An 18,555-nucleotide genomic window follows, 5' to 3' on the forward strand; every position below is an offset into this window, starting at 1 on the left:
ACCCTCTCTGGCAGCGCGTTCCATATTCTCACATCCTCTCAGACAGCGCGTTCCATATTCCCACATCCTCTCAGACAGCGCGTTCCATATTCTCACATCCTCTCAGGCAGCGCGTTCCATATTCTCACATCCTCTCAGACAGCGCGTTCCATATTCCCACTTCCTCTCAGACAGCGTGTTCCATATTCCCACATCCTCTCAGGCAGCGCGTTCCATATTCTCACATCCTCTCAGACAGCGCGTTCCATATTCTCACATCCTCTCAGACAGCGCGTTCCATATTCCCACATCCTCTCGGGCAGCACGTTCCATATTCCCACATCCTCTCAGACAGCGCGTTCCATATTCCCACATCCTCTCAGACAGCGCGTTCCATATTCCCACATCTTCTCAGGCAGCGCGTTCCATATTCCCACATCCTCTCAGGCAGCACATTCCATATTCCCACATCCTCTCAGGCAGCGCGTTCCACATTCCCACATCCTCTCAGGCAGCGCGTTCCATATTCCCACATCCTCTCAGTCAGCGCGTTCCATATTCCCACATCCTCTCAGACAGCGCGTTCCATATTCCCACATCCTCTCAGACAGCGTGTTCCATATTCCCACATCCTCTCAGACAGCGCGTTCCATATTCCCACATCCTCTCAGACAGCGTGTTCCATATTCCCACATCCTCTCAGACAGCGTGTTCCATATTCCCACATCCTCTCAGTCAGCGCGTTCCATATTCCCACATCCTCTCAGACAGCACGTTCCATATTCCCACATCCTCTCAGGCAGCGCGTTCCATATTCCCACATCCTCTCAGGCAGCGCGTTCCATATTCCCACATCCTCTCAGGCAGCTCGTTCCATATTCCCACATCCTCTCAGACAGCGCGTTCCATATTCCCACATTCTCTGACAGCGCGTTCCATATTCCCACATCCTCTCAGACAGCGTGTTCCATATTCCCACATCCTCTCAGACAGCACGTTCCATATTCCCACATCCTCTCAGTCAGCACGTAACATATTCCCACATCCTCTCAGACAGCACGTTCCATATTCCCACATCCTCTCAGTCAGCACGTAACATATTCCCACATCCTCTCAGACAGCGTGTTCCATATTCCCACATCCTCTCAGGCAGCGCGTTTCATATTCCCACATTCTCAGACAGCGCGTTCCATATTCCCACATTCTCTGACAGCGCGTTCCATATTCCCACATCCTCTCAGACAGCGTGTTCCATATTCCCACATCCTCTCAGGCAGCACGTTCCATATTCCCACATCCTCTCAGTCAACACGTTCCATATTCCCACATCCTCTCAGTCAACACGTAACATATTCCCACATCCTCTCAGACTGCGCGTTCCATATTCCCACATCAACTCAGGCAGCACGTTCCATATTCCCACATCAACTCAGGCAGCACGTTCCATATTCCCACATCCTCTCAGACAGCGCGTTCCATATTCCCACATCCTCTCAGAAAGCGCGTTCCATATTCCCACATCCTCTCAGGCAGCATGTTCCATATTCCCACATCCTCTCGGGCAGCACGTTCCATATTCCCACATCCTCTCGGGCAGCACGTTCCATATTCCCACATCCTCTCAGACAGCACGTTCCATATTCCCACATCCTCTCAGGCAGTACGTTCCATATTCCCACATCCTCTCGGGCAGCATGTTCCATATTCCCACATCCTCTCAGACAGCACGTTCCATATTCCCACATCCTCACAGACAGCACGTTCCATATTCCCACATCCTCTCAGACAGCACGTTCCATATTCCCACATCCTCTCAGACAGCGCGTTCCACATTCCCACATCCTCTCAGAAAGCGCGTTCCATATTCCCACATCCTCTCAGGCAGCGTGTTCCATATTCCCACATCCTCTCGGGCAGCACGTTCCATATTCCCACATCCTCTCAGACAGCACGTTCCATATTCCCACATCCTCTCAGGCAGCGCGTTCCATATTCCCACATCCTCTCGGGCAGCGTGTTCCATATTCCCACATCCTCTCAGGCAGCGCGTTCCATAATCCCACATCCTCTCAGGCTGCGCGTTCCATATTCCCACATCCTCTCAGGCAGCGCATTCCATATTCCCACATCCTCTCAGGCAGCACGTTCCGTATTCCCACATCCTCTCAGGCAGCGTGTTCCCTATTCCCACATCCTCTCAGGCAGTACGTTCCATATTCCCACATCCTCTTGGGCAGCATGTTCCATATTCCCACATCCTCTCAGGCTGCGCGTTCCATATTCCCACATCCTCTCAGGCAGCGCGTTCCATATTCCCACTTCCTCTCAGGCACCGTGTTCCATATTCCCACATCCTCTCAGACAGCACGTTCCATATTCCCACATCCTCTCAGGCAGCGCGTTCCATATTCCCACATCCTCTCAGGCAGCGCGTTCCATATTCCCACATCCTCTCAGGCAGCGTGTTCCATATTCCCACATCCTCTCGGGCAGCGCGTTCCATATTCCCACATCCTCTCGGGCAGCACGTTCCATATTCCCACATCCTCTCGGGCAGCCTGTTCCATATTCCCACATCCTCTCGGGCAGCGCGTTCCATATTCTCACATCCTCTCAGACAGCACGTTCCATTTTCCCACATCCTCTCAGACAGCACGTTCCATATTCCCACATCCTCTCGGGCAGCACGTTCCATATTCCCACCACCCTCTGGGTGAAAACATGTTTCCTCAAGTCACCTCCAAGCTATTTAATCCTCACCCGTAATCTAGGTCCTCTGGTCTTAGACACGTCTGCCATGGGGAAAAGATTCGTACTTCCTACTCTATCTATGCTTCTCATAACTTTGTATACCTCTATCTGACCCCCCTCAGCCTCCTCTGCTCCAGGGAAAACAAACCCAGCCTATCCAGTCCCTCCTCATCGCTGAAACACTCCATCCCGGGAAACATCCTGGTGAATCTCCCCTGCACCCCCTCCAGTGCAATCACGTCCTTCCAATGGTGTGGTGACAAGAACTGCTCACAATATTCCATATGTGGCCAACCAATGTTTTATAAAGTTGTACCAAGATCTCCCTGCTCCTGTATTCTATGCCCCGGCTAATGAAGGCAATCATTCCGTCTTCACCACCCTATCTACCTGTGCTGCCACCTTCAGGGATCCATGGGCTAGTACACCAGGGTCCTTTCCTCCCTCGGGACCTGCCGTTCATTGTGCCTACCCGACCCTTATTGGACCTCCCAAAATGCCACGTCACACATATCGGGATTAAATACCTCATCTTCATTAATCTTAATCTGTTGTTGCTCTGCCAAATTCACCAGCTGAACAATATCTGTCTGCAGCCTAAAACTATCCTCCTCACTATCAACAACACCATCGCCGTTCATGTCATCTGCAAACTTACTAATTATAACGTCTACATTCACATCCAAGTGGTTAATGTATGTAACAAACAGCAAGGGTCCCAGCACCGATCCGTGTGGTACACCGCTGGTCACAGGTTTCCAATCACCACCACCCTTTGCCTCCTATTAACAAGACAACTTTGGATCACATTTTCCAACTTGCCTTGGATTCCATGGGCTGTAACCTTCTGGACCAGCCTTCCATGTGGGACCTTGTCAAAGGCCTTACTGAAGTCCATGGAAACCACATCAATATACTTTGTTAACTTTTCAAAAAACTCAATTAAATTCATTGGCCAGGATCTCTTACCAACAAATCCGTGCTGATGGTCCCGGATCAATCCCTGCCTTTCCAAGTGTTGATTCATCCTGTCCCTCAGAGATGTTTACAATAATTTCACTACCACTGACGTTAGACTAACCGGCCTGTAATTACCTGGCTTCTCCCTGCTGCCCTTCTTGAATAAAGGTATGAGCTGTCCTCCAGACATCTGGCACTTCACCTCTGGCCAGCAAAGTTTTAAATTTCTCCCATCAGGGCCCCAGCAATCTCCTCCCATTGCAGCCTGGGATACATCTCATCAGGCCCTGGGGATGTACGCACCTTTATGCTCGCTCAAACATCTATTACTTCATCCTGATTAATCTTAACATGCTCTGGAACTTCACCATCCAACTGAAATCTCCAGCTACCATATCTTTCTCTTTAGCGAATAGAGTTGCAAAAATATTAATTTAAGACCTCGCCCACATCCTCTGGCTCCACGCACAGACGGTCCATTTATTCCCTAATGGGCTGCACTCTTTCCCTGGTCATACTCTTGCTCTTAATATATTTAGAAAATGTCTTGGGATTTTCCTTAATCCTCTTTGCTAATGATATTTTGTGACCCCTCTTTGCCCTCCTAATTTATATTTTAAGCCCCCCCCCCTCCCCACACTCTCTCTACGCCTGAAGGGCCCTCCCCGACTTACTCCTCTCTACCTACCATATGCTTTCTTTTTCTTTATCAAGCATTCGATATTCCTGGACATCCCAGGTTCCCTGGACTTGCCACCCTTGCCCTTCACTCTGAGAGGAACACGTTGACCCTGAACTCTCACTACTTCACTTTTAAAAGACTCCCACTTTCCAAATGTAGGTTTACCTGCAAGCAGCAGCTCCCAGTGTACCTTTGCCAGATCCTGTCTAATGATATTGAAATCGACTTTTCCCCAATTCAGACACTTAATTTCTGGACTGTCATTATTCCTTTCCATAGTGACGTTTAAACTTACAGAATTACGGTCACTATCCACAAAATGCTCCCCCATTCACACCGCGACCACTTGCCTGGCTTCATTTGCAAGGATCAGGTCTCGCACTGCCCCATCCCCAGTTGGTCTGTAGAAGGATCATTTAGATCCGAAATGTTAAACCTTTTTCTCTCCACAGACGTGGCCAATCCTGCCTGGTTGTTCCAGCATTTTCTGTTTTTACTTCAAATTTCCAGCATCCATAGTATTTTGTTTTTAATTTTTGAAAAGAGATTACTTTGTTTTATTTATCAGAGCTTGGAAAATATTGAGCTGAAGCTGGTTTCTCCGTTTAGGAGACGAAGGCCTCACGCCGAGCGTGAAAACGGTGGTGTTTTACGCCAGGATTGCCTGCTCCTGGGGGAGCTAGCAGCCGGGCAACGTAGAGCACCCAGCCCCAGGCCCGCCCCACGATGCTCCGCCCATCGACCGGCCTCTCATGGTCTCACCTGTCGTGAACTTAGCGCGGTGGCTGCGGACTCAGTCAGGCGCCGCCACAGTCGGGGGAGGGCTCATCCGCGGGTTTTATTCAGAGCTGGGGGCACTGTGGGCAGGCGGTCCGTGGCACGCGAGTGGCCGAAGGGGCACTACTTTTGCGGTCCGGGTCCGCGAGCTGAGTCCGCCATGTGCATGTACGACCACGGAACCGGAAATGCTCAGGGCCGTAACGGCAGCTAGAACTGCGAGCTCTACGCTGCCTCCCTGCTAGCCCCCAGCAAACGGGGAATCGGTGGCCGTTTTGTGCCAGTTTGCACCAGTTTTCCTGGCGTAAAACACCACCGTTTCCACACCAAACGGAGAATCCAGCCCATTGTATGTAAACATTTGTATTGACGAAGTTAATATAATATCTAAATGAAAAATGAGTCCGGAGATCAAAGGAATTTACATGAGCCAAGCAGGAGAGTATATTTGCTAAGGTTCAAGTCCATTCACAAGTTTGGTAACTGAGCTGTAAGCAACCGTTGAAAATAAATCCAGAATTATCTTCAAGATACTGGAAAGCACTTGCTTCCTTTATGGCAGTCATGAGTAATTTAAATTGCAAAACCAAATGGAAATGGTGCAAAGACACTGTCGGCTTCTTCAGTGAACAATAAATCTGGACATTTTGAAGTTTGTGGTGGGCAGTGGTAGTTTGAAATTAGCAGATGGCTTTGATTGTTTGGAGCTGGGACTTGTAGCTGGAATCAGCCTTATCTGTCCCTCAAACGTCACCCTAAAATGTATTGAGGCAGAGCTGTTGATGGACCGCAGATTTGCAAGATTCAGAGAATCTTAGAATCCCTACAGTGCAGAAGGAGGCCATTCAGCCCATCAAGTCTGCGCTAACCCTCTGAAAGAGCATCGTACCTAGAACCACTCCCGCGCAAATCCATTGGCCAATTTAGAATGGCCAATCCACCTAATCTGCACATCTTTGGATTTGCATTTTTGTGTCTAACTTTGTGTTGAAAGCCTTGAATGTAGGAATACTTTATTGCTGACTCTCCGCTTTTTCTGGTAGGCGTCAGGAGCTGCGTGAGCTGCGGCTGCTTCAGAAGGAGGAACAGCGCACACAGCAGCAACTCAGCAATAAGCTGCAGCAGCAGCGTGAGCAGATCTTCCGCCGCTTTGAGCAGGAGATGACAGTGAGTCGAAAAGTCTGCATGGTTGTGTGATCAATAAGAGTCTCCCTTTGCAGCATCCTAGCAACATAACAAACATACCTTTGGTTCTCTGTCCCACTGTTACACTCCCAAAAGCCAGTTGTTGAAGAATAGAATTGGAAATAATCTTCACATACTTTATAAGCATTTATTCGGAGTTGCTCATTACAAGAATGAACTTCCTTACTAAACAACCGCAGTTTTGTATCTATTTAAAGGAGTGCAAATGAATCCCCAGTTAATGTCCACCATTTGATTACAATTAAACACAATTTATGTACAACTAACGCATATTCCCATTCTAACCTCTCCGTTTTTGGCGCCTCAAGTTTTGAAGCTGAACGTGAGCTCAGAGGACAGCACCTTATCGTACAATATTACACCACCTTGTCTTACAATCAGACATTCTACAGGCTCAGACTCCACACTGGGTTCAGCAATTTCAGATCATAACCTTTGCAGCTGGATGGCAGCTGCTCTCAGCCTATTTTTGTTTCTTTACTTATCCCATTACTACACCTTTTTGCCTTGCACCATAATCTCTTTTCTTCACTTCTGACAAAAGATCATTGATGTGAAGTGCTAATTCTGTTTCTGTCCAAATAGATATTTCCCCTTTCTGTTTATATTATACCAGGGATACCCCATTTGTCAGGAGACTTCGGGGGAGCATCCATTTGTAGGCAAATGTCGGTAGAGTCACCTGTGGGGGAATATTAGGGATGAGGGACGAACAGTCCTGAATGAGAAAATTGGAAGAACTTTGCAGATTGTAGGAACATGGAAGGTTGAATCTTTTTTTTACCTATGCTAAATAAGGGCTGGTTTAGCACAGCGGGCCAAACAGCTGGCTTGTAATGCAGAACAAGGCCAGCAGCGCAGGTTCAATTCCCGTACCGGCTTAGAATTCAGAATTCTCCCTCTGTACCCGAACAGGCACCGGAATGTGGCGACTAGGGGCTTTTCACAGTAACTTCATTGCGATTATTATTATTATGTGGTTTATTTCAGCTGCTATAATTGATCTAGCATTGATCAACATTTCTGGTGAAGCATTCCACATTCAGATAATTCCCTGTGGATTGGATTGGATTTTGTTTATTGTCACGTGTACCGAGGTACAGTGTAAAGTATTTTTCTGCGAGCAGCTCAACAGATCATTTAGTACATGGAAATAAAAGAAAATACATAATAGGGCAACACAAGGTACACAATGGGAAAGGTGGCTTCTAATTTCTGCCACGATATGCAGAACATCAGTGGCCCCAACATGTTCTTTGGTCGTCCACAAACCACCATTTGCCAGCCTGAGAAACCTTTTGCTCGCTGCCTTGTCATCCATCCCTCAGTCTGTATTTTCCCTTTTTATGTTCTGGGTCCTATTTTCTGTGATCAATTTCTTAATCCCTCAGCTCACCCTTCCTCTTGCTTTTTGTCTCGAGACTTGAGCACAGAAGCAGCCATGCTGACACTGCCAGTGCATTGCAGAGACTGCCGCATTGTCAGAGAGTGCCGCATTGTCAGAGAGTGCCGCATTGTCAGAGAGTGCCGCATTGTCAGAGAGTGCCGCATTGCAGAGGGTGCTGCATTGTCAGAGGTGCCGAAACGTTAAACCGAGACCCCCATGTGTCTTCTGAGGTACGTAGAACATAGAAAAATACAGAACAGGCCCTTCGGCCCACGATGTTGTGTCGAACCTTTGTCCTAGATTAATCATAGATTATCATAGAATTTACAGTGCAGAAGGAGGCCATTCGGCCCATTGAGTCTGCACCGGCTCTTGGAAAGAGCACCCTACCCATAGTCAACACCTCCACCCAACACTAAGGGCAATTTTGGACACTAAGGGCAATTTATCATGGCCATCCACCTAACCTGCACATCTTTCGACTGTGGGAGGAAACCGGAGCACCCGGAGGAAACCCACGCAGACATGGGGAGGATGTGCACACTCCACACAGACAGTGACCCAAGCCGGAATCGAACCTGGGACCCTGGAGCTGTGAAGCATTTGTGCTATCCACAATGCTACCGTGCTGCCCTTAAGAACAAATAAATCTACACTATATCATTTTACCGTAATCCATGGACCTATCCAATAGCTGCTTGAAGGTCCCTAATGTTTCCGACTCAACTACTTCCACAGGCAGTGCATTCCATGCCCCCACTACTCTCTGGGTAAAGAACCTACCTCTGACATCCCCCCTATATCTTCCACCATTCACCTTAAATTTATGTCCCCTTGTAATGGTTTGTTCCACCCGGGGAAAAAGTCTCTGACTGTCTACTCTATCTATTCCCCATATCATCTTATAAACCTCTATCAAGTCGCCCCTCATCCTTCTCCGTTCTAATGAGAAAAGGCCTAGCACCCTCAACCTTTCCTTGTAAGACCTACTCTCCATTCCAGGTAACATCCTGGTAAATCTTCTTTGCACCTTTTCAAAGCTTCCACATCCTTCCTAAAATGAGGCGACCAGAACTGTACACAGTACTCCAAATGTGGCCTTACCAAAGTTTTGTACAGCTGCATCATCACCTCTCGGCTCTTAAATTCAATCCCTCTGTTAATGAACGCTAGCACACCATAGGCCTTCTTTACAGCTCTATCCACTTGAGTGGCAACTTTCAAAGATGTATGAACATAGACCCCAAGATCTCTCTGCTCCTCCACATTGCCAAGAACTCTACCGTTAACCCTGTATTCCGCATTCATATTTGACCTTCCAAAATGGACAACCTCACTTTTCAGGGTTAAACTCCATCTGCCACTTCTCAGCCCAGCTCTGCATCCTATCTATGTCTCTTTGCAGCCGACAACAGGCCTCCTCACAATCCACAACTCCACCAATCTTCGTATCATCTGCAAATTTACTGACCCACCCTTCAACTCCCTCATCCAAGTCATTAATGAAAATCACAAACAGCAGAGGACCCAGAACTGATCCCTGCGGTACGCCACTGGTAACTGGGATCCAGGCTGAATATTTACCATCCACCACCACTCTCTGACTTCTATCGGTTAGCCAGTTTGTTATCCAACTGGCCAAATTTCCCACTATCCCATGCCTCCTTACTTTCTGCATAAGCCTACCATGGGGAACCTTATCAAATGCCTTACTAAAATCCATGTACACTACATCCACTGCTTTACCTTCATCCACATGCTTGGTCACCTCCTCAAAGAATTCAATAAGACTTGTAAGGCAAGACCTACCCCTCACAAATCCGTGCTGACTATCCCTAATCAAGCAGTGTCTTTCCAGATGCTCAGAAATCCTATCCTTCAGTACCCTTTCCATTACTTTGCCTACCACCGAAGTAAGACTAACTGGTCTGTAATTCCCAGGGTTATCCCTATTCCCTTTTTTGAACAGGGGCACGACATTTGCCACTCTCCAATCCCCTGGTACCACCCCTGTTGACAGCGCGGACGAAAAGATCATTGCCAACGGCTCTGCAATTTCATCTCTTGCTTCCCATAGAATCCTTGGATATATCCCGTCAGGCCCGGGGGACTTGTCTATCCTCAAGTTTTTCAAAATGCCCAACACATCTTCCTTCCTGACAAGTATTTCCTCGAGCTTACCAGTCTGTTTCACACTGTCCTCTCCAACAATATGGCCCCTCTCATTTGTAAATACAGAAGAAAAGTACTCGTTCAAGACCTCTCCTATCTCTTCAGACTCCATACACAATCTCCCGCTACTGTCCTTGATCGGACCTACCCTCGATCTAGTCATTCTCATATTTCTCACATGTGTAAAAGGCCTTGGGGTTTTCCTTGATCCTACCCACTAAAGATTGTTCATGCCCTCTCTTAGCTCTCCTAATCCCTTTCTTCAGTTCCCTCCTGGCTATCTTGTATCCCTCCAACGCCCTGTCTGAACCTTGTTTCCTCAGCCTTACATAAGTCTCCTTTTTCATCTTAACAAGACATTCAACCTCTCTTGTCAACCATGGTTCCCTCACTCGACCATCTCTTCCCTGCCTGACAGGGACATACCTATCAAGGACACGTAGTACCTGTTCCTTGAACAAGTTCCACATTTCACTTGTGTCCTTCCCTGACAACCTATGTTCCCAACTTATACACTTCAATTCTTGTCTGACAACATCGTATTTACCCTTCCCCCAATTGTAAACCTTGCCCTGTTGCACGCACCTATCCCTCTCCATTACTAAAGTGAAAGTCACAGAATTGTGGTCACTATCTCCAAAATGCTCCCCCACTAACAAATCTATCACTTGTCCTGGTTCATTACCAAGTACTAAATCCAATATTGCCCCTCCTCTGGTCGGACAATCTACATACTGTGTTAGAAAAGCTTCCTGGACACACTGCACAAACACCACCCCATCCAAACTATTTGATCGAAAGAGTTTCCACTCAATGTTTGGGTAGTTAAAGTCACCCATGACTACTACCCTGTGACTTCTGCACCTTTCCAAAATCTGTTTCCCAATCTGTTCCTCCACATCTCTGCTACTATTGGGGGGCCTATAGAAAACTCCTAACAAGGTGACTGCTCCTTTCCTATTTCTGACTTCAACCCATACTACCTCAGTAGGCTGATACTCCTCGAACTGCCTTTCTGCAGCTGTAATACTATCTCTAATTAACAATGCCACCCTCCCACCTCTTTTTCCACCCTGTCTAATCTTATTGAAACATTTATAACCAGGGACCTCTAACAACCATTTCTGCCCCTCTTCTATCCAAGTTTCCGTGATGGCCACCACATCGTAGTCCCCACTACCGATCCATGCCTTAAGTTCACCCACGTATTCCTGATGCTTCTTGCATTGAAGTATACACACTTCAACCCATCTCCGTGCCTGCAAGTACTCTCCTTTGTCAGTGTTCCCTTCCCCACTGCCTCATTACACGCTTCGACGTCCTGAATATCGGCTACCTTAGTTGCTGGACTACAAATCCGGTTCCCATTCCCCTACCAAATTAGTTTAAACCCTCCCGAAGAGTACTAGAAAACCTCCCTCCCAGGATATTGGTGCCCCTCTGGTTCAGATGCAACCCGTCCTGCTTGTACAGGTCCCACCTTCCCCAGAATGCGCTCCAATTATCCAAATACCTGAAGCCCGCCCTCCTACACCATTCCTGCAGACACGTGATCAGCTGCACTCTCTCCCTATTCCTAGCCTCGCTATCACGTGGCACCGGCAACAAACCAGAGATGACAACTCTGTCTGTCCTGGCTTTTAACTTCCAGCCTAACTCCCTAAACTCATTTATTACCTCCACACCCCTTTTCCTACCTACGTCGTTGGTACCAATGTGCACCACGACTTCTGGCTGCTCACCCTCCCCCTTAAGGATCCTGAAGACACGGTCCGAGACATCCCTGACCCTGGCACCCGGGAGGCAACATACCTTCCGGGAGTCTCGCTCGCGACCACAGAATCTCCTATCTATTCCCCTAACCATTGAATCTCCTACAACTATTGCTTTTCTATTCTCCCCCCCTTTCCCTTCTGAGCCCCAGAGCCAGACTCCATGCCAGAGACCTGGCCACTAGGGCCTTCCCCCGGTAGGTCATCCCCCCCAACAGCATCCAAAACGGTATACTTGTTTTGTAGGGGAATGGCCACGAGGGTACCCTGCACTGTCTGCCGGTTTTTTTTTTTTTCCCCTGACTGTAACCCAGCTATTCTTGTCCTGTACCTTGGGTGTGGTTACCTCCCTGTAACTCTTCTCGATCACCCCCTCTGCCTCCCAGATGATCCGAAGTTCATCCAGCTTCAGCTCCAGTTCCCTAACACGGCCTTTGAGGAGCTGGAGTTGGGTGCACTTCCCGCAGGTATAGTCAGCGGGGACACCGGTGGTATCCCTCCCCACCCACATCCTACAGGAGGAGCATGCAACTGTCCTAGCCTCCATCCCCTCTTACCTTACAGAATATAGCTGCCCTGTGGACTAACTAGATCTCCGCCCTCCGACTCTGCTCCCAGTCAGCTGCACTCTCTGTAAACTCCTGGCTCTCTTCTCACTCTTTGCGGAAATGTAGGAAACAAAATGAAAGGAGCACCTTACTCCCTCCTCACCTAACTCCCTCAGTCACCAAACTCTCACTATAGCACTCAAATGCACCAAATTCAGCACTCCCTCAGTCACCAAACTCTCACTATAGCACTCAAATGCACCAAATTCAGCACTCCCTCAGTCACCAAACTCTCACTATAGCACTCAAATGCACCAAATTCAGCACTCAGTGCAAACAAAGTCTGCATTGTAGGGGATCACTTTTATACTGTGAATCTAGCCTCTGAAAACTGGCCTAATCCAATTAACTAATTAACAAGCTCCAGCTGCAAGTGCCTACAAGTAGAAGCTTTGTTTAAGGCTGATTGAAAATTCACCTCCTTCTAAACCAAACAGCAACTTTTAAGTTAATTAACTAAATAAAAGAAAGACTAGACTTTAGATAAAAATGAAGCCTTATACTCCCTCAGTCACCAAACTCTCACTATCGCACTCAAATGCACCAAATTCAGCACTCAGTGCTGGGTGAAGGGTAAAGATCCAATGGCAGCTATTTTGAAGGAGAGGAGGGAAGTGATCTCTGCTGACAAACAGTAAATGTTTCAGGTCGATGACTTTGCAGCAGAGTCACGGGGAGGGCCAGCAGCCTGAAACATTAACTCTATTTGTGTCTCCTCAAATGCTGCTGGGCATGCTGAGCATTTCCAGCATTTTGGGGTTTTCATTTCTAGCAGCCTTCTGAGTTATCTGTTGTTTCCTGGCTGATAATTATCCCTCAATCTGCTCATTACGACATTACCCTACTCGGTATGCCAATCCACGTTTAAATATCTCCCACATTTTCACCGTATCCCTCAATTATTCAATCTCAGTCTCTGCCCCCCCCCCCCCCCCCCCCCCCAGTGTGTTTTTCAATTTGCTTTAACTTTTTGTTTTTTTAACTTTTTAAAACTTTTTTCAAATGTATGGTTAAAGCTAATTATTTTCTGTTTGTTGTACCTAATTTTCCTCCTTCCTTCGTTTGCACTTTCCGTTTGTCAGCTAAATTCCAGTATTCTAGCTTTCCTTTCATACTCTCAAACAATCTTCAATCCATTCTAGAGATCCCTGACTATTTAAAATCCTACAGCTGTGGCCCCCAATCTATCTCTGGATAGTTGAAACCTTGCATTATGACTGTGCTATTTCTATACACAACCTTGAACTGTCTGGAGATTTTGTCTTCAAATACCTGCACCATCTGTAACAGACTTAAATAGTGTAGCATTTTATTTGTTAGCTCAACACTGTAATACCGGCAATATCTTCCCTTTCTAATGTTGGAACCCTCTCTTTTCTTTTAGTCTGAGACTTTTACCCAGGGTAGAGGGGTCAATTACTAGGGGGCATAGGTTTAAGGTGCGAGGGGCAACGTTTAGAGTAGATGTACGAGGCAGGTTTTTTTACACAGAGGGTAGTGGGACCTGGAACTCGCTACCGGAGGAGGTGGTGGAAGCAGGGACGATAGGGACATTTAAGGGGCATCTTGACAAATACATGAATAGGATGGGAAGAGAGGGATACGGACCCAGGAAGTGTAGAAGATTGTAGTTTAGTCTGGCAGCATGGTCGGCACGGGCTTGGAGGGCCGAAGGGCCTGTTCCTGTGCTGTACATTTCTTTGTTCTTTGTTCTCTCAATCACTGATTCTTTGTCCCTCTGTCTTGCTTTTCTTTGCATCCGGAAGATTTAGTTCTCATCGTGATCTGAAGTGAAGTACAGTTAAAGCTGGGTATGGTATTGTAATGTTTATATTAAAGAGTAATAACCCCGAGAAAACCATTCAAATCCTACAATGACAGTTTGGGAATTTGAATTCCATTTAAAAAGAAATTTGAAAATAAAATATCAAGGAAAAGTGACCATTTTGAGGTGGATTTGTTTGTGATTAAATACTGTTTGAAACGAGCTTAGCGGGAATACCCTTTTTCTCTTCAGAGTAAGAAGCGTCAGTATGATCACGAGATTGAGAACTTAGAGCGACAACAGAAACAGACGATTGAGCGCCTCGAGCAGGACCACACCACCCGCTTGCGAGATGAGGCAAAGAGAATCAAAGCTGACCAGGAAAAGGAGCTGTCAAAGTTCCAGAGTATGTTAAAAAATCGCAAAAAAGAGGTAAGGGGCAACATTGGAGGAGAGAGAACCATCTGGTGAGCATGCGGCCAGGTGAGGGAGCAATGCAATGGGTGCATAGTCCAGGGTGGGTGGGAGGTGGTAACTGTGTCCGTGCAATGCTCACATTGTACCCCTCGTATTGGTGACAACTAATTGGCTAATCGAGTTGACTTGCCAACCAGTTAGTTTCCCTTTCCTTCTATAGGATAAATAGTTGTGATTGTTTGAAATTTGGCATTCTTGTATTTGTCCTGATGAGTCAAAACAGAACGTTTCAGCAACATGTCTCTCTTTGCGGCAATGTTCAGATCCTCCAAATGTTCATGCTGACCTGGAGATTGGGGTTAGACTTGAAACACATTTCAACTTGAGAGTATGAGAACCAGGAGTTTTACAGGGCGAAGTTTACTAAAACATGTTGCAATGTTGCCTTTTCAAACTTCTCTATGTGGTGGAGACACTTGGATTGATATTATGGCTGTACCCTGGTGCTTGTGGTCTGTATCTGTCACAGTCTAACTCCTTACATAGACTAACACTGCTGACTAATGGGTAATTTTCCGTCTAGATATACACATCAGTCATCTGCTGTGCACTTCACAATTTATAAAGTCTAATGTGAGCCAGGCTTTTCAGTTTTTCAGTAACAAAACTTTTGGTGAAGCTGAGAGCCAGGAGAGTTTCGGGTACCAGGATGGGAGATATATGCAGTTCAGAATAATTGATGTAATGGGCAAAGATCTCATTTTCTGTAATGAGAGTTACTCAATTATGGCTCAGCAATCGGAGTCACTGTGAATTCAAATCAACACGGGCTCCTGCTCCTTATTGTTATCTACTGTTCTTCTGAAATGTGCAGATGGATAAATATCACATCAGGAACAGCTGCTTCTATGTGTTTGAACAGCATGTTGATATTTAGTAAGCACACATATGAAGAATGGTTGCTTTAACAAGATTCTGGTGAATCTGGTGCCTGTATCCCAGCAGAATCTGCATCTTCAGGAGAACAGGGAGACAACAGGAGGAGCACAGTGGATCAAACCATTGAATCCAGTTCTTGTGGAGACATTGTCATGTAGCAAAACAGATCAGAAATCAGTTCATGTCAAAGCCATCGGAGCATTTCACAGACTGCCACTCCCCCTCCCGATCCCCATATTCTTCAGACTCCCCCTTTTCAAATACATATAACATTGAGAAAATGTAGAAATATTCATGGCACAGAAAAGACCATTCTTCCCTTTGTTTCTATGCCAACCGACAAACCAGCCACCCAGCCTTTAATCCCATTACCCAGGATTTGGTGCATAGCCCTGGAGGTTATAGGACTTCAGGTTCAAATCCAAACACCTTTCCAATGAGCTGAGGGTTTCTGCCTCTATAATACCCTTTCAGGCAGTGAGTTCCAGACCCCAGAACCCACTGGGTGAAAAGGTGTTTCACATCTCCCCTCAAATCTTTCTACTTTAAATCTAAGTCACCGACCTCTCTGCTAAAGTAAACAGGCCCTTCCCATCCTCGATCCAGGCCCCTCACAATTTCCTGCATCTCAATCTAATCTCCCCTCAGCCTGCTCTGCTCCAGGGAGAACTACCCCAGTCTGTCCAATCTTTCCTCATAGCTGCAATTTTCCAGTCCTGGCCACGCCCTCACTAATCTCCTCTGGACCCTCTCCTTTCAGCAATGAGGTGGTCAGAACTGCACACAATACTCTCGCTGTGGCCTAACCGACGTTTTATTCCAACATAACCTCCCTCCTCTTAAACCCTGTGCCTTGGCTAATAAAGGATTCCATTTACCACCTTAACTACCTTATCGACCTGACCTGCTCCCTTCAGGGACCTGTGGACATAGAGTCCCAGGTCACTTGTTCCCTCTCAGTATCCTCCCATTTATTCTCTGTAATGTCAGAGTAGATATCACCAGATTGGAGATCAGTTTGTGTCAAAGTAATAGATCCCACCGATCAAGGATGAGCTCATGTCTGAGTAATAGTTCCCACCCAATCACAGATCAGTTCACATCTGAGTAATAGATCGCAGCAGATTGAAGATCAGTCTATACCAGGAGTAATAGATCGCAGCAGATTGAAGATCAGTCTATACCAGGAGTAATAGATCGCAACATGATCAGTGTGGATGATTAGGGTGCCTTTGATATTCTACATGCATCACCTGGCTTTACATGGGGCTGTACATAAACTTAAATTACTCTTCTTTGAAGAGATTTTCCTCATTTTTAGTATTCGAAACTCGGGAATCCTCCATTAACTCCAGGTGATATCACATTGTACATTCTGACTGCTTGATTGATTAGCCCTAGTCTCTAAGCTACACTTCTGTTTGCTGTGTCACCTCGTGTCGCTGATAACTCTGTCGTTTTCCCTTTGCACTGACTCCTATCTCTAGTCAATATTTTTCATTTCTAATAAATGGGGAAAAATGCGCTGACCAGGTGGTCTTTGGCAAATACAGTACATTGTTGGCAAGAAAGTCTGCTGTGATTCAGGCTGGAAACTGCCCGGTAACAAGCTTTCTGTCCTCTAACCATGACTGCCCCTCACTGATGGGGTGCTCTCCGGGGGGGTCTTTGATCTTGCTGTAAATGTGCTCTGTGTGTCAGGTGGCTGTTCTGAGATCTCCATCGCCCATCTGATACTTTCCTTCTGGTAGTCTGGCCTTTTTCTCACTGCAGGGTAAGCTCTGGGTAACTTCATGGAAAGGCATTCTCAGCTGTCAGCTTCTGGCTAACTCTAATCTCTGTCTAGCCTGACAAACAGTTCATTCCAAGACTCCAAGTTGAATGCAACACTACTAGAGGTCAAGAACAGAGAGGGCTTTGTCAGACCATTGGAGTTTGACAGTTAATGTCAGTCATCCAGAAAGTCCCACGTGGTGTATTCATAACAGGACATGTTAGATGTGGACGGCTGTCACTTTGATATGTCTTTGCAGGCTGGTTTAGCACACAGGGCTAAATCGCTGGCTTTTAAAGCAGACCAAGGCAGGCCAGCAGCACGGTTCAATTCCCGTACCAGCCTCCCCGAACAGGCGCCGGAATGTGGCGACTAGGGGCTTTTCACAGTAACTTCATTGAAGCCTGCTTGTGACAATAAGCGATTTTCATTTCATTTCATTCACTGGTGTGTCACTTCCATTAGAGAGGTCTTGTCCTCCTCTTCTACTTAGCAAGTGGGTGTGGTGTAGGCAGAACACAATGAATATTCCAGTAAGAGTGGCATTTGACTACATTGTAAAGGTTATGTGCAAACCAGGTACCGCCCGTACCCACATGACCCCCGCCCCCGTGCCCACCAAATCCCCCCCACCCGCTCCCCTCCTACTCCTATCAGCTCCCCCACACTCCCACTCGCTCCTCTCCCATTCCCACCAGCTCCCCCCCCCATTCCCACCAGCTCCCCCCCCCATTTCCACCAGCTCCCCCCCCACTCCCACCTGCTCCCCTCCTACTCCTATCAGCTCCCCTGCACTCCCACTCGCTCCTCTCCCATTCCCACCAGCTCCCTTCCCACTCCCACCCGTTCCCACCAGCTCCCCCCCATTCCCACCAGCTCCCCCCCCACTCCCACCAACCCCCCACCCACTCCCCCCAACCCACTCACCCCCCCCACTCCCATCAGCTCCCCCCCCCCACTCCCACCAGCTCCCCTCCCCCCCCCACTCCCACCTGCTCCCCTCCCACACCCACCAGCTCCTGCTGCTTGCACCCACCCGATACCCCATTCCCCCTCAGTCAGATAGTTCTGTTACTGGACTTTTCATCAGCAGTTCCTGGGATAAATCCTGATCCCAGGTTGGATCTGGATGCAGAAAGCCATGCAACGCATCCTACTTATCTCCAGAAAGAACATGCACCATCTACGAACCTAGCTGTCTCTTAAATGACCCCCGCCCCGTGCCCACCAAATCCCCCCCACACGCTCCCCTCCTACTCCTATCAGCTCCCCCACACTCCCACTCGCTCCCCCCCCATTCCCACCAGTTCCCCCCATTCCCACCAGCTCCCCCCCATTCCCACCAGCTCCCCCCCATTCCCACCAG

The 18,555-nt window shown here is 47.5% G+C and overlaps 1 protein-coding gene across 1 annotated transcript in view; it reads left to right on the forward strand.

Annotated features, from left to right (window-relative positions):
• slka (STE20-like kinase a) overlaps nucleotides 1–18,555 on the forward strand; it is a 193,031-nt gene that overhangs the window by 116,568 nt on the left and 57,908 nt on the right. The window contains 2 exon segments of the mRNA XM_072479761.1: nucleotides 6,193–6,316; nucleotides 14,312–14,491. Coding sequence (XP_072335862.1) covers nucleotides 6,193–6,316; nucleotides 14,312–14,491 — 304 coding nt within the window.

The sequence above is a fragment of the Scyliorhinus torazame genome, chromosome 16 (genome assembly GCF_047496885.1).
Source record: "Scyliorhinus torazame isolate Kashiwa2021f chromosome 16, sScyTor2.1, whole genome shotgun sequence".
NCBI classification, from domain to species: Eukaryota; Metazoa; Chordata; class Chondrichthyes; order Carcharhiniformes; family Scyliorhinidae; genus Scyliorhinus; species Scyliorhinus torazame.